Below are 15,571 nucleotides of genomic sequence, written 5' to 3' on the forward strand. Positions count from 1 at the left end.
TTTACGAAAATATTTCAGGGACAAATAACAACTAAGATTCAGAGAGTACAGGCACTAGCCTATGTGCTTTACATGTATTAATGTACTTCATCCTCACAACTGTTACGTGTACAGTTGTCCCTCAGTATCTGTGGGGGACTGGTTTCCAACCCCAACCCCTCAAATACCAAAATCCATGGATGCTCAAGTCTTTTATATAAAATGGCATAGTATTTGCATGTTACCTAGGCACAACCTCCCATATTCTTTAAGTCATCTCTAGATTATTTATAATACCTAATACAATGTAAATACTATATAAATAGCTGTTAAACTGTATTGTTTAGGGAATGACAAGGAAAAAAGTCTGCACATGTTCAGTATAGACACAACCATCCTTTTTTTCCCCAAATATCTTCTATCCACAGTTATTTGAATCCACAGATGTGGAATGCATGGATATGAAGGGCCAACTGTATCTTACAAGATAAGGAAAAAGAGAGAGAAGCCAAGAGACTGACTAAGTGACAGAGCTGAGACTGGAACTGAGGTAATCAGGCTCCAGACCATGCTCTCAATTGCTGTATTATGAGGCACAGGGTGATATAAAAAGGGCACATGTGTTTTAAAAACAGTAAAAATATCAAATGAACCAAGCCATAGGTGAAAATGTAGAAACCAATCCAAGAGGTTGGCTGAGATTTAACATTGTACATTTTATTAAATACTGGACTTTATTACAACAAATTAATTTACTTCTGATAGAAGTTTCATTTTAAAAAATGTGGTTGTGTTCAAATTCTTAATTGACACTTGTTTTGGGTAAACATCCTATTTTTACTGGTGGTATCATCAATCATTATGAGCAGAAAGATTAATTTTGTATAACAGAACAAAGGAATTTCTCAAGTGGTACAATACTCAATATATATAAAGGGAATATACTCCCAAAGAGTGGGCATGACCACAGCAGAGTATATGATCAGAGAACATATTGCTTTTATGGTATATATATATATATATATATATATATATATATATATATATATATATGTATGTATGTATGTATATAGCTACATATAACATCAAGTCATGCACATTAAGTCTTTACTACCTACTGAAGGTTTCTACCTTACACATGAAAATTGGTCATGTCTCAGGGTTTGGCATCCAGCCAAAATTTAAACAATGATGAAGAATGGCTGTCAAACTGGCTTTTCAGACCACCCCTGAAAAGCTGTCAGCTGTAATATCCATCCTGGAATCGTGGCGGAAAGTTCCTGGGAGTTGCCTTTTCCTGTGTTTTGATCAAGTCTATAATAGCTGACAGTACTGCACAGTCTCTGGATTTAGTGTCACTCCAGTCTACAGGATGAGGACTTTCAATCTTCTCTTGCAGAAGAATATCTAGTTCCTTTCTTAATTCCTAAGGTTGGAAAAATTATACATGTTCAACAAAGGCAGATATATTACCAAATAACATAATAAATGAAACTAATTTACCTGATACAAGGAGTTTCACAAGCGATGGCTCAAAAGCTAAAACATTTAGTGAGCAATCAACTGAAGTGTGGTTATGAGTGAATAGCTAAAGTGCAGTTAAAATTCACACTGCAATCACACTGAGCCATTTAGAATGGCTGGTTTGTTACCATCTCAAAACACAATTCAGAAAAACCAGGAATCATTTTTTCAAAATTATTTGCTCTGCTGAAATAGAGCAAGAAATGTTAATCTATTTAACAGTTAGAACAAAACCACATGACCACATGCAGACTTACATGTAGATTTAAGATAATCACATAAAGTCAGTCACCTTAACAAGATGGGCAATTCTTGCTGGAGACTGAAATACAATCCACTCATCTACAGCAATAGTTTCCTGATCGTTATCCTTCTGGATGGAAATGTCACCTCCAAAAAACAAGAGACAGTATGGGGAAACCTCTGTGCAGTCATACAAGTATATCTGTAATGAAAATTAAAGTGAATTAATACATTCAGGAGTCTGAAAAGATTACTACATAAATTCAACAATATTACCAGTATTAATTAATGAGTATCTTCGTATCTTCCTTCTAAAATATTAACCTTCTATTGTAATTACAGAGATTAATTTGTAAGAAATACCATTTTAAATGAGGCATCTTCATTATTCAGAGAACATAGGTATTTTAATATTTTTTAGTTTAAACTAAGCACTACTCTGAACAAAATATTTTCTGAGTGACAAAAGCAAAACACTAATGTTGCTGAAGTTATTTTTATCCAGTTTTTTATAAATCATCTCAAATTACTGTTCTAAAGAGAAAAATATAAATAAACAGAATCTCAACATGCCGAACAATACTTATAAGGTATACTGACATGCTAACAAAACTTTCTATACAATGTAAACTCCTGTATACCATAAAATATGCCAATATTTCTTGAAAGCAAGTTCTGAAAGAAAATTATGCAATCAAATAACTGTCCTAACTAATTAAAATACAAAGATCCATCATTACAGACCTGAAAGTTAAAAGAATAGGTTATTTGTTAGAGGGAAAAAGTTACTCATGTCACAGGAATAAGACACAACAAAAAAGAAAATTTTGTATATAATTGTTAAAACTACACAATCATAAAAATACAATGAGACTGATAATCAGATCCTTAATTATTTTAAATGTTCACTTACACTGCTTGTTCTCATCTTTAGGTGATAGATAAGCCAGTTGTAGTGAAAGTCTGTTTGCTCCACATTAACAGATTTAGGATGAACAGCAACCAGGCCATCGGTTTTTGTGTAAACTTTTACCCTTTAAAAAAAGTTAAAATGCAGTTTGTTAAAAAGAAGTCTTCTAGAGGATTTTCTTTTTTTACACTACTTGAAAAACTGATAGAAGAGCTTGGTAAAAACCAAACAAATCCCGGAATCTAAAAAAACTCCAGAGAATAATTCAGTTTATTTTTGCAAAAAATATATTTATGTTTGAGGACAGAGCATAATTTCCTTAAAAATATATGAAAAAATGCTATCAGTTTGAATAATTTATATCCTGTAACTTAATCTTCTTCTTGCAGGTATAATTACTCAACATTTTAGAAAAATGGCAGAATATTCTTTTCCTTAATGTTAATGCACACCATACCACTGAAGAATAAAGAACAAAAAAGTACCTAAAATAATTAAGTGATTCATACCAAGAGAAGAGTTTATACATTTTACTATGACAACCATAATACTGATAAACAGCCCCTGATTTACAAAATAACTGTAAAATTATCAACTTAAACATTTTACAGAGTATGACCCAGATGAATAAAAAATGAAAAGTTAAGAATTCTGTTTAAATTCATGTTGACAGTTCTAATTCAATCTCTCAATTCCTAGGTCATTTTTTTTTTTTGATAGTCATACACATTTCATCTCAATTTGTAAAAGTCTTTAGTATTATTCAACAGGGAAATGTTTAATAATTTATTTTTAAATAGTTAATGTTAATTACCTGTATTAACTAACAGCATAAAAGCTAATAATCCACTAATCTTTCCTATTTGTTTTTACGAGTGTCTCTTTCGAAGTTTATTTTTTTTTTTTTTTGAGACGGAGTCTTGCTCTGTCACCCAGACTGGAGTGCGGTGGCCCAATCTCAGCTCACTGCAGCCTCCGCCTCCCGGGTTCCGGCGACTCTCCTGCCTCAGCCTCCTGGGTAGCTGGGATTACAGGCATGTGCCACCACCATGCCCAGTTAGTTTTTGTATTCTTAGTAGAGATGGGGTTTCACCACGTTGGCCAGGCTGGTCTCAAACTTATGACCTCAGGTGGTCCGCCTACCTTGGCCTCCCAAAGTGCCAGGATTACAGGTGTCAGCCACCGCACCCGGCCACTTCTGAAGTTCTAAGAATTCATAAGACTTGTAATCAAAATCATGAATCATAGTTATGAATTTACAGTTTTAAATACTTAGAATAAAACCAGAAATTATTTTTTCTCACTTCAAGTCAATTTACTAATGCTATCCTGCCACCCTGCATAACTAGAGCAGTAGAACTTCGCAAATTTCTTTTTTCTTTTTTTTGAGACAGGGTCTCGTTCTGTCACCCAGGCTGGACTGCAGTAGCATGATCTCTCAATGTGCAGTGGTGTGATCTTGACTCACTGCAACCTCCACCTCCTGGGCTCAAGTAATCTAACAGCCTCAGCCAACCAAAGTGCTAGGATTACAGGTGTGAGCCACTGTGCCTGGCCCAGCAAATTTCTATACAGGACCAGAGAGTAAATATTTTAGGGTCTATATTTGGGGCTCTATAATTTCTGTCCAACTCTGCTAGTGTAGAAGGAAACCAGAATAGACAACATGAAAACAACATGTTTGTGTTCCAACAAAAAAGGGACAAAAACAAGTTTTTGGCCTATAGGTCAAAATTTGCTGATCCCTAGTCTGGACCAAAACAATGCACCAGTCCAAAGAAAACTACATTTTTTCAGAAAGCCCTCCCAGGACGGCAGAGAGGAAAATAAAATGAATTTCAAAGTGACTCACTGTTAAGCTACCTGTAAAGTTAGGTACACACATACAAAAAAATTTCTGGCCACGTATTATTTTGAAAAAGTACTTAGGTCACTTAAAATGTGAATAATCCAACCACAATGATTAAAATTCATCAGCTACCCATTACCTTATACCTTGGAATAGGGTTTCTTGACTTTAGTACTACTGACACACTGTTATGACAACCACAAGTATCTCCAGACACTTTCCAATGTCCCCTTTGGGGGCAAAATCATGCCAGTTGAGAACCACTGCCCAAGAACAATGTCTGCACTTTGGCCTATCTTTAAAGTCTTTATTTTTTCATGTTTATAATTCTAGAATATCCAACTTTCATTTAACATCAGTTTAAATATTTTACATGTTACTACACAATGACTGTTTTAATGCCCACCTATGGAGACGCATTACAGTATTATAAAACCACAATTTTCCCATGGCTACTAGAAATCTATATTATTTACAATATAGCTGTTAGAAAACATTTGAAATTACTTCCTTAAGACACATCTATTAAATTAAAAACTAATGCACTGGGTCAGTGACTATTTTAATGACTCAATACATAATTCTAATACAGAGTGTCTTCCAAAATAGTAGCAACCACACTACTGGCCATTTGTGACTCTTAGTTTCTCTGTATCCTTTAGCTAGAATGAGCTCATTCTAGCTCATGCTTCACTGTTGTCTCCAATTACTACTGAGGCTACCTGTACATATATTATTATACTTTATTTCTCAAAATAGTGAAATCACAATTTTATTCAAAGAGCTAAGTTATCCATTTATAAGGCAAGAGGAAAAAAGTTTCTGAAATAAAATCTACTCTAAGCAATTTTTATCCAGCCACTGGTATTTACTAGCAGGCTGGCTTTTCTAATATTTACACTGGTATCATGTGGTAGCATTCTTTGTGAATAATGGGTTATCAGAAGGTGATTCCAGGATGTGTTGTGAGGGAAAGTGATACCAATGGCTAAACAGTTCACCTTCTCTGAAATGATTAAAAGAACAAGAATATAACCCACATATGAATAAGAACAAATTTATAATATAACCCTTGTTACATGAGCAGATTTCAAAAGTTTAAGAAGAGAATTACAAGTAATTAATAATAATCTTCAATGCTTACATTTTTCTTTTTTTACCCAAATTTAGTCGAATTTTAGCAACTTTAGGATATAAACCAGCACAGATGACAGCTTTAATTATCTTCTCATTATCTAGGGGGGTGAGAAGGTAGAGGGGAAAAGAAAAGTAAAATACTGATACAATAGACAAAAGACACTTATTTACACTCTGTTTCCTGCTGTACCTGAATTTATATTAGATTCTGGATCTTTAGGATTTCTACTGCTTACAAATCCAGCTCCAAGAAGATGCTCAGCAAACTGTCCTTTCATGTTATGCAGCATCTAGGGAGCAATGGTAACAAATAGAACTAGAATACCTTTCACACATTGAGGCTATAAAACATACACTAATAGATAAATTGAGTTGTAAGCTATCCCTGCTTTATGAAAACACTTTAGCAAACATGTTTTAAAGCAAGCGTTGGCAAACTACAAAAGCTGTTTTTGTCAATAACATTTTATTGGAACACAGCCACACCCATTCATCTACATTTGGTTGCTTTTGCACTACAATGGCAGAGGTCAATGCTTGTAACTGAGATCTTATGGCCTGTAAGCCTAAAATATTACCCGACTTTTCATAGAAAAAGTTTGCATGTTGTAAGGAATAGCCACTGATGTTTAAGGATTACTCTAGTTTGTGAAAGACTAATAGAATTCTTAAAATTACTTTCCACCCCCATTTTTAAAAAAATATAGAAAAGCATAAAGAAAATAATCCACATCCATATTTCTGTTACTGAGAATTAAATATGGTTAACAATGGCAGGTAAGCTTAAGATTTTTTGTTTTTTTTTAAATAATGATACATGGCTTATTACAAAGCATTCAAGTAACATAGAAAAGTACTTCCCTTGCCTCAATACTCAGTCTTCTAAATAAACAAGATTGCAGACACCCATTATGAGTATATATACTGATAGAAGAAATGCATCCTAATAACAGAATCATAGTATAGAAATTCTTTATAAAACAATTAACTTTAGTACAATTTAAAGAAAAGTTAAATAGAAATGAAAGTGAATGACCAGATGAATCTTGTATTTTCATAACAGAAATATTTCCTAAGGAATTCCTTTTAGAGATTATGAAACATAAAGTTGGTTATATTTAAGTATATATCCCTTTTAGGAAAGGTGTGACTTTCCCCACCTAATTTTTCTTACACCTGACTTTCTTAGACACCTCCTGGTTTTTACTGCCATTATTTTATACTGTTCAGGATAATAATCTTAACATTCTATTTTGCATGTGTAATTCCTAACACCATTTTGTTATTAGCTCTATATTTAAATACTTCTAATGTATACTACACCAGCTGATTAAGCATGCACTCTCCATTCCTGAAATCTCCACTGTGATTCCCCTTTTAACTAACAGCATTTCACCGTCAATGGGCTTTTCAAGAAGAGCTCAGGGGTACAGTATTTCTTGAATGCCTGTTGTTTTTCTTTACACCTGAATTCATATCCTGACTGGACATGACATTCTCAAACACTTGGATTCAGTTATGTTTTCATGCTTCTGTTCATTTCTCTGTTCATTTCATTATTTCCATTTCAAAAAGTGTTCTTATATACATCTCAAAATAAACATTCAATTACACAGGATGTGTATGCAGACACTAATATCTACTGTCCTCATAATGGATCAGTCCTGTCTTCCTGTCTTTAAGATTTTACTTATTGCTTTAATTTTTGTCTTTTTCAGGTACCTCCATAAACTGTGATTACTTCAAGCTTTTTTCCTATGGCAATAACTTGTTTTTAAGGGGTGTCCATTCTGTTCCTTGTGATTTCTTTTGATCTTCAATTTGTTTTCTTAGCTCAGGTGTCTTTTCATTCACTCTACTGTTTATTTTCTAACCTATGTTTTGCTGAATTCATATTCTTATTAGCTATTCCATATTATGAAACAGTTTAAAGGTGTTTTCTATTGAAACATGGCATTCCACTCTTTTTTTTTCTTTTCCTTTCCTTCCGAATTGTGGTGATCCTTTTTTTCCATTTTGCTAATGACTGGGCACTTCTGATTTGGTATGTTAGATTTTTTTGTTTACTACTTTGTAGATCTGTTAAATGTCCAGTATCAGGCCTCATGTCACATAGCTGGAGTGTATGTGTACTGGGAGAAGATGAGGATATTTCTTTTCTCACTGGCTTCGAATACCCAGTTCAGTGTAGTCTGAAATGTGATGGCATATGCCCTCTTTACTGTTTTCTTCTGTTTTACAAATGCTTGCCTGCGGTGTTTCACTATACTAAACCAGAAAACTTACTGATATCTATCCTATTTGATACTTTTCAACAGATTTTAGGAGTGTTAGCAAAAATTCTCAGTTTGAATCATCAAAATAGCAACTAGAATGTGGGGACAGGAACAGAAATCGAACCCTACTGTGCCTTGCTCTTATCCTCTGGAACCGTGTTTTTTTTCCTTGTTTTGTTGCAGTTAAGAAAGATCCCCCATTACTTTGTGTATATATACAAATATACTCAATTTCCATATATTTGACTTTTTTGCTATAGATCTAATTGTACAAAATGTATATATATATTCTCTAATCTAGCATATATAATAATTACTGCAAGACATTCACCATTACCTGCAGTGTGTTTGAAGACAGAAAATATTCCCAGCAATAGTCCTTTTCGTATCTGAAACCACGTCGTCTAGCCTCTTCCCAGCCCTATGGGGCAAAGAAATGAAGAAATCTATATTTCTCCCGCAAACAAAGATTACTACTGGTTTCCCTCTTTATTTTAGTAAAAGCTTAATATTCTACTAATATTTAATTTTCTTTGTAAAAAATTCAAAGAATTTTATAACTGATAAAACTAAAAACACATACACTCCCCATGATCCTAGTCCTTAAGAGATAACCACCACTGAAGTTCCAGACCTTTATACAATTAAGTATACAGTAATATATTAATTATGTATTTTACACAAAATGGCATCCAAACTGTACATAATACACTAATCAAAAAGAACACACTATTAAACTGACTTAAATGCTATTATATATTTTCAAATTCACAAATTTTCTTTATAGTTTGCTTTTTTTTTTAAAGGAGGGAAATGGGGAAAAAGGAAAGACAAGCTGAATAAGCTCAAAGACCAAAAAACATGAACTTTCCCATAATATGTCACATGAAACAGAATGTAGAGCTACAGAAAAAAGATACTGCCTCTAAAAACCAAATTACATTTAAATTTTACCAAGATAGGTGATAAATGTTTACCCTCAGATACATCTGGCTTTTGGGAGCAGAAAATGTCTCTTTAATCTGAATTATGTACATGATTATGATCCTCTATTACATGTTAAATCCGAATACAGGGTAGTTTATTAATGAATAGAAAGAGACTGTCATTAGCGTTAATAAGCCAAAGATACAAAGAAATTATTAAATACAAAATTTTAAAATAAACTATTCACTTGTTCATTCTTAACCAAAAACTATTATTTCCCCAAAAGGGTAAATGTAATGAGCTATTACAAAATTAAAAATGAATTATAACTTTTTTCAAATGTTCAGCTAAATTTCAACATTCTCAGTAATTTACTCCTAATACTTATGATAATATAGATTTTGGTTTTTTGGTTTTTTTTGAGATTGAGTCTCACTCCATCGCCCAGGCTGAAGTGCAGTGGCATGATTTCAGCTCACTGCAACCTCCGCGCCCCGGGGTTCAAGCAATTCTCCTGCCTCAGCCTCCTGAGTAGCTGGGATTACAAATGCCCACCACTACGCCCAGCTAATTTTTGTATTTGTAGTAGAGACAGGGTTTCGCCATGTTGGCCAGCCTGGTCTCGAACTCCTGACTTCAGGTGATACACCTGCCTCAGCCTCCCAAAGTGCTATGATTACAGGCATGAGCCACCACACCCGGCCTTATAACACAGATTTCAAAAGGTTAAATATGATCCTTATTCTATTATTAGCATTTCATTTGAATAAACTATCATAATCCAGGACAAAAATTTTTTTTTTTTTTTTTTACCTCAAACGCATTCACAACTGTTAAGTGATCACTTCTAGTATCCTTTGCCAATTCCTTTCTTCTTGCATCTGCAATCTTTTCTTTTCCCTTAAAAATAGCAGACATAGCCAATTTAAATTGCTCTGATGCTATAATGGAGAACGACATTCTAATAAAACGCTAATGAAAAATATATCTAAGCAACTCCTGTTCACATCTAAAATAACTCGGTTTTATTTCCATTTTTCTTACCAGTGGAATGACAAATGGATCTTTGAAACTGAGACTAGCAGCAATAGTGAGTACTGGGTCTAAGCAGCAGAACAGTGCTCCAAAAAGAATCATTTTTCCAATATGTGGCTCAACAGGTAATCGTGCCAAGTGGACTCCAAGAGGTGTCAATTCTTCTTGTTTATCCAAAGCGTTCTGTAAAGGAAGAGTGTGTGTTTAATACAGATCCTGTAAAGCATTACATTTAAAACGATTTTAGCTTGCTTTAAAAAGAGTAACAAGCCACTACTCTCTCTTCTAAGTCCAAATGCCCGAATATTGTTCAGCTTTAGTTTTCCCTACCAAAACATAAGTTGTGAGGTCAGCAAAGGTTACAAACTTATTTAAACAAAACCAAAATTAACACACAACTTGGCTTTTGTGTGTTGAGAGAAATACCAGAAATGACAAACTTTCTGTTAAATAAAGTCACCTAATAAAGTATAAAAGTTGTAGAAACAAACAACAAAAACAAAAGATACACTATTATACATTTGGAATGCATAATGCACACTCTCTAGATTCTAGTAGTTTAGGTGACGTGAGACAGAAAAGCAAAAGAAAAAGGAACTATCTAAAACCACAGAAAATGGGAGTGACTTCTGCTCTGATTCCCTAGGTCATCTGGTCCAACCACCCCACTGCGGACAGCTAGAAAAGTAGCCTGAAGATACAAGGAGTTAACAAAGAATTGTAAATCAAGAGGTTAGGGAATGACAGACATCTAGGGGAGGTGAGTGCAGAGGTTGGGGCCTCTTTTCCTGGCAGAAAGTAACATAAATCCTTGCTGAAAAAAAGCTACCCTCATCCCAAGCTTCAAATTTTTATCTATAAAGAATTTTGTAAACAGAATTTCCAGTGCACAATTAAAATAACTAGACATATAGATGCAAACAAGAAATAATAATAAAAGAACCCATAAGCATCCCATCAGACACAGATTTTTACTAAACAGTTTTGGAGAAAATACCCTTAATTTTTTTTTTTTAAAGACCTCTTTCAAATAAAAGAAAAAGAAAAAAAATGTAAAACCCTCAACTTGTTTTCTGAACCTAGAATAGCTTGATATCTAAATCTTACAAGGACATCTGAAGAAAACTAAATAAACTTACATATGAAAATCACAAAACAAAATAATGGCAAATTGAATGCTGGCAAGTTAGGTTTACTCTAAAAAGAAAAATTTGTTTAATATTTGAAACATCAGTTTAACTGAATACACGAACCAACTAAAGAAGTCATACCATAATCTCATCAGAAGCAGAAGATATTTGATAAAACTGATTATCCATACAAGATAAAAATGTCTTAGTAAACTTAACGTAATAAGAGCTTCCACACACCAAAAAAAAAAAAAAAAAACACAAAAAACCAACAAACACATTACTCTCAATGACTTGCTGATGGCTTCTCCTTTGAGAAGAAGAATAAGACAAGAAGGCACACTATCATATCACTTCTGCTCAACACTGTATTAAGGGTCCCAGAAACTTGAAAAAGAATAAATAAAACTAATTATTTAAAGATGTGATAATATATGCACAAAAAAATCTACATAAAGTTATTTGAATAAGGGGACTTTACAGCATTAATGAATACAGTCAATCATTCAAAAAGCAACTTTATTTCTGTATTATCAGACTCGAAAGATGATGAAATATTTAAAAGCAGAATCCAAAAATACCACTAATCTTCTAGGTTAGTGGTATTTTTGGATTCTGCTTTTAAATATTTGAAATATAAATTTTAAAAAATCTAAATAAAGACATATAAAACCCCAAAGAAAACTCTAAAATACTGAGACTGAATACCCAAATAAACAGAGGAATAGATGATGATCTTTTTGCTAAGACTCAATACTGTAAAGATGTCAGTTCTCCCCAAACTGATTTATAGATGGAATTCAATCAAAATCAAACTCCAAAGATTCTCAAATGTATTTGGAAAAACAAAGCACCAAGAAGGGCCAAGACACTCTGTTTTAAAAAAATTTACTATTATTATTATTTTTTTTAGAGACAGGGTCTTGTTCTGTCATCTGGGTTGGAGTGCAGTGGTGCAAGCACAGCTCACTGCGTCCCTCAAACTCCTGGGCTCAAGCAGTCCTCCCACCTCAGTCTCTAGAGTCAAGACATTTTTGAAGAAGAATGAAAGGGAGTGATTTGTTTCACTAGAAAACAAGATTTATCATAAAGCTAGAGTAATTAAGGCAATGTGATACCAGCTCAGGAGAGAAATACAGGCCAACAGATGAGAAATAAGCCTAGAAACAGACACACAAATCCACAGACATTGACCTATCAAAGACTGCAGAACAAGGACAAAAAGAGATGAACTTTTCTATAAATGGTGCTCAGTCAATGCTCTACATTTATTTATAAAAACTTTTATTTCTACCTCAACCCCAACACACATCAACTGCATGCAGATGCATTATAAACAAAACAATAAAATTTTTTTAAATGTATCTTTATGACCTCAGGAAAAGACTTATTAAAGTGTAAAAAGCAATAACCTCTGAGAATGATACATCTGACTGCATTAAAATTAGGAATTTAGACTGGGAGTGGTGGTTCATGCCTATAATCCCAGCACTTTGGAAGGCTGAGGTTTGCGGATCACTTGAGGTCAGGAGTTCCAGACCAGCCTGGTCAACATGGTGAAACCCCATCTCTACGAAAAATACAAAAATTAGCCAGACACGGTGGCAGGTGCCTGTAATCCCAGCAGGAGGCTGAGGCAGGAGAATCGCTTGAATCTGGGAGGTGGAGGTTGCAGGCTGCAGTGAGCCGAGATCATGCCACTGCACTCCAACCTGCGTGACAGAGTGAGACTCTCTCCAAAAATAAAATAAAATAAAATTAAATTAAATTTAAAAAGGAATTTATCAAGGTATTAAAAAAAGGAAAGTTGAAAGCAGATATGCAATATACAACCAATAAAAAGCGCAGATCAAGAGTACAAAAGGACTGTATGATCTGCAACCTAACAGAAAAAGACACTAGCAATTTATGAGAGACTACACAAATGGATAATAAACAAAAAAGCTGCTGAAAACTTCAATGACAGTCATAGAAATGCAAATTAAAACCACTACATACCTACCAGCATGGTTAGAATAAAAGGCCAATTAATAAGAACGGTTGGTGAAGCTACAAAGCAATGGGAACTCTCATCCACCACTGGTAGGAGTTTAAGTGGTTTGCAACCATGGAAAACTGTTGGGCGTTACCTACCCAACTTGATCATACATGTACCTTATAACCCAGGACGTGGAGGTTGCAGTGATCTGATATCATGCCAGTATACTCCAGCCTGGGTGACAAAGTGAGACTCTGTCTCAAAAAAAAAAAAAAAAAGAGGAAAAAGAAAAAAAACCATAGCTAAAGCAACAATACATTTGAATCTCATAATATTAAGTGAAATAATCCAGAGCTCTGCTCCCTCAAAGAACAAAAAAACCACACACATTCTGTATGGGTTCATGTAAAGTTCACAAAATTGGCAAAACTGAACTCTTTATGAAGATGCATACTTGTAAAACCATCAAAAAAAAAAAGCAAGCCATTATAGTTAGTCATGATAGAGGTTATCTATCATGATTGGGATTAAGGGACAGTGGAGTGATTACGAGAGGGTAGGAAGGGGGCTTTTAGCATACTGGGAATGTTCTTGATGTAAGTAATTACTACATAGTCCTTCCTTTGTGACAAATCATTTAGCTGCATATTTGTTTTACCTGCCAGTAATTAAAGACCAGTAACTTAAAAATTTCAAATTTTATGTAATCTTAAATCAGGCCTACAATAAAAAAAAATGTGCAAAAAGATCCTAGTCTTTTAAGATTACGAAGATATCACTTTATAACTTTCTAATGCCTATCTCATAACCTGATAGTTCTAAATTGATAGTCAAATAGCCAATCAAATTTGGCATTGGACATTATTGGTCTACTTTGCAGTAATGAGAGTAAACATTATAATTAACTGGCTTACATGCTCTAGTATTCTAAGTTAGAATTAAAAAAACAAGAAAACAAATTTACCAGCTCCATCAGGTGTCTTATGGAGAGTAACACTGCCTCATTTGATGGTGGGTCCATTAATCTACTCAGAAAATAAGCAATTCCACCTAGCCTTAAAATCTAGGTGGGGGAGACAAATATTATTAAACACATATAATATTAATATATTAGCATTACAACTTAGTCCTACCTGGGCTGATGACTCAAAGCATCAAATTTATACATGACTTTCAAGTTATTTTACCAAGATGAATTAAAATTATATTTGTATTTCTATAAAAACATGTTTAAAGTCCTATATATATTACTACTTTCTACCATCAACTCTATTAATAGGAAAAGTAGCTGGCTAAAATCTCAATGAACAAGTTGATTACCCACTATCTTCAAAAGTAGCTGGCTAAAATCTCAGTGAAAAAGCTGATTACTCACTATCTTCAAAACAAGGCTAACTATATCAAAAGACACAAGATACTGAAATAAGTAGTTTATAATGAAGGATAACATGTTAACATGTAATAACAGTAGCTAATGTTTACTAAGCACTTACCACGTGCCAGGCACTGTTCTAAGGATTTTAGGAGGTTAATTTAAACAACCTGCCCAATATAACAGAACTAGCTTTTCCCGGGTAGAAGCAGGATTCAAACACAGGCAGCCTGCCTCCTCTAGAGCAGTATATAATTTAAAAGTGTTGAATATACATTTGAAGGAAGTTTAAACACACAATTTACTAATGCACACACGAAATAAATTGTGAGTTAATAATTGTTTCTTGGAGATTAATACAGTACTTTGTTCTATAAAAGATGTTGAAAATGAGATCACTTCCATTTAGTTTCTTCATTCTCCCACCTAATTTACCTTTATTTGTAAACAAAGTTCTTCCAAAGGAGTTCTCAAAATTTCTGGCAGTTGATAGTCATCTAGAAGACTTGCTCTAAGACCATTATACAGATGATAGCAATGACCAGGTTGAACTCTTAAAAAAAAAAAAAAAAAAAAAAAAAATGAAACAAAGAGGGACAGTCATCAATGACTTTTTAGAACTGCAGAGAAAATACTAGGCACGGAAGTAGCCAATATCAATTTCTTACATGCCACATAATAGCTAATGTACATAATTATTTTTTCCTTTTTATGAATCATGTATTTCTTCTGTTTAGAAAAACCCTACACCCTCTACCCTCATCACAGTTTTAAGAAAGATACACAGTAATTCCTCCCCATGCCAATAATTTGCTTCCCTATTTCTGACAGATTCCAAATTACTGTGCTCAGTAACAGCAGTCTACCTAGGTTAAGGCTAAGAATAGTAATGTCAAGTATGCCTTGTGATCAATCATATTATGTAATGAATCCTGGCATTATGCTAACCTGTCTATATCACTGAAAAACATTTTAAGTACTATATATTCTATTTAGTGAGTTCTCAGAGGGATATTAAAAGTTTCTGTTTTATGTATGTAACTAGAGCCATGAATGATATCATTTTTTGAACAATGATAAGACTAGATGTAGGCCGGGCGCGATGGCTCACACCGGTAATCCCAGCACTCTGGGACGCCGAGGTGGGTGTATCACCTAAGGTCAGGAGTTTGAGACCAGCCTGGCCAACATGGTGAAACCCCATCTGTACT

General features: G+C 33.9%; 1 protein-coding gene across 1 annotated transcript in view; it reads right to left on the bottom strand.

Annotated features, from left to right (window-relative positions):
• Positions 1–675: 675 nt before the first annotated feature.
• DHX36 (DEAH-box helicase 36) overlaps positions 676–15,571 on the bottom strand; it is a 51,044-nt gene continuing 36,148 nt past the window's right edge. Inside the window, exons 16-25 of the mRNA XM_019024430.3 lie at positions 14,796–14,913; positions 13,953–14,051; positions 9,890–10,063; positions 9,659–9,745; positions 8,256–8,339; positions 5,833–5,932; positions 5,650–5,740; positions 2,660–2,780; positions 1,796–1,948; positions 676–1,405 (exon numbers count right to left, since the gene is read on the bottom strand). Coding sequence (XP_018879975.1) covers positions 1,220–1,405; positions 1,796–1,948; positions 2,660–2,780; positions 5,650–5,740; positions 5,833–5,932; positions 8,256–8,339; positions 9,659–9,745; positions 9,890–10,063; positions 13,953–14,051; positions 14,796–14,913 — 1,213 coding nt within the window. The 3' untranslated portion in view covers positions 676–1,219. The remainder of the gene's footprint in view (positions 1,406–1,795; positions 1,949–2,659; positions 2,781–5,649; positions 5,741–5,832; positions 5,933–8,255; positions 8,340–9,658; positions 9,746–9,889; positions 10,064–13,952; positions 14,052–14,795; positions 14,914–15,571) is intronic.

This window comes from Gorilla gorilla, chromosome 2 (genome assembly GCF_029281585.2).
Source record: "Gorilla gorilla gorilla isolate KB3781 chromosome 2, NHGRI_mGorGor1-v2.1_pri, whole genome shotgun sequence".
Lineage (NCBI taxonomy): Eukaryota > Metazoa > Chordata > Mammalia > Primates > Hominidae > Gorilla > Gorilla gorilla.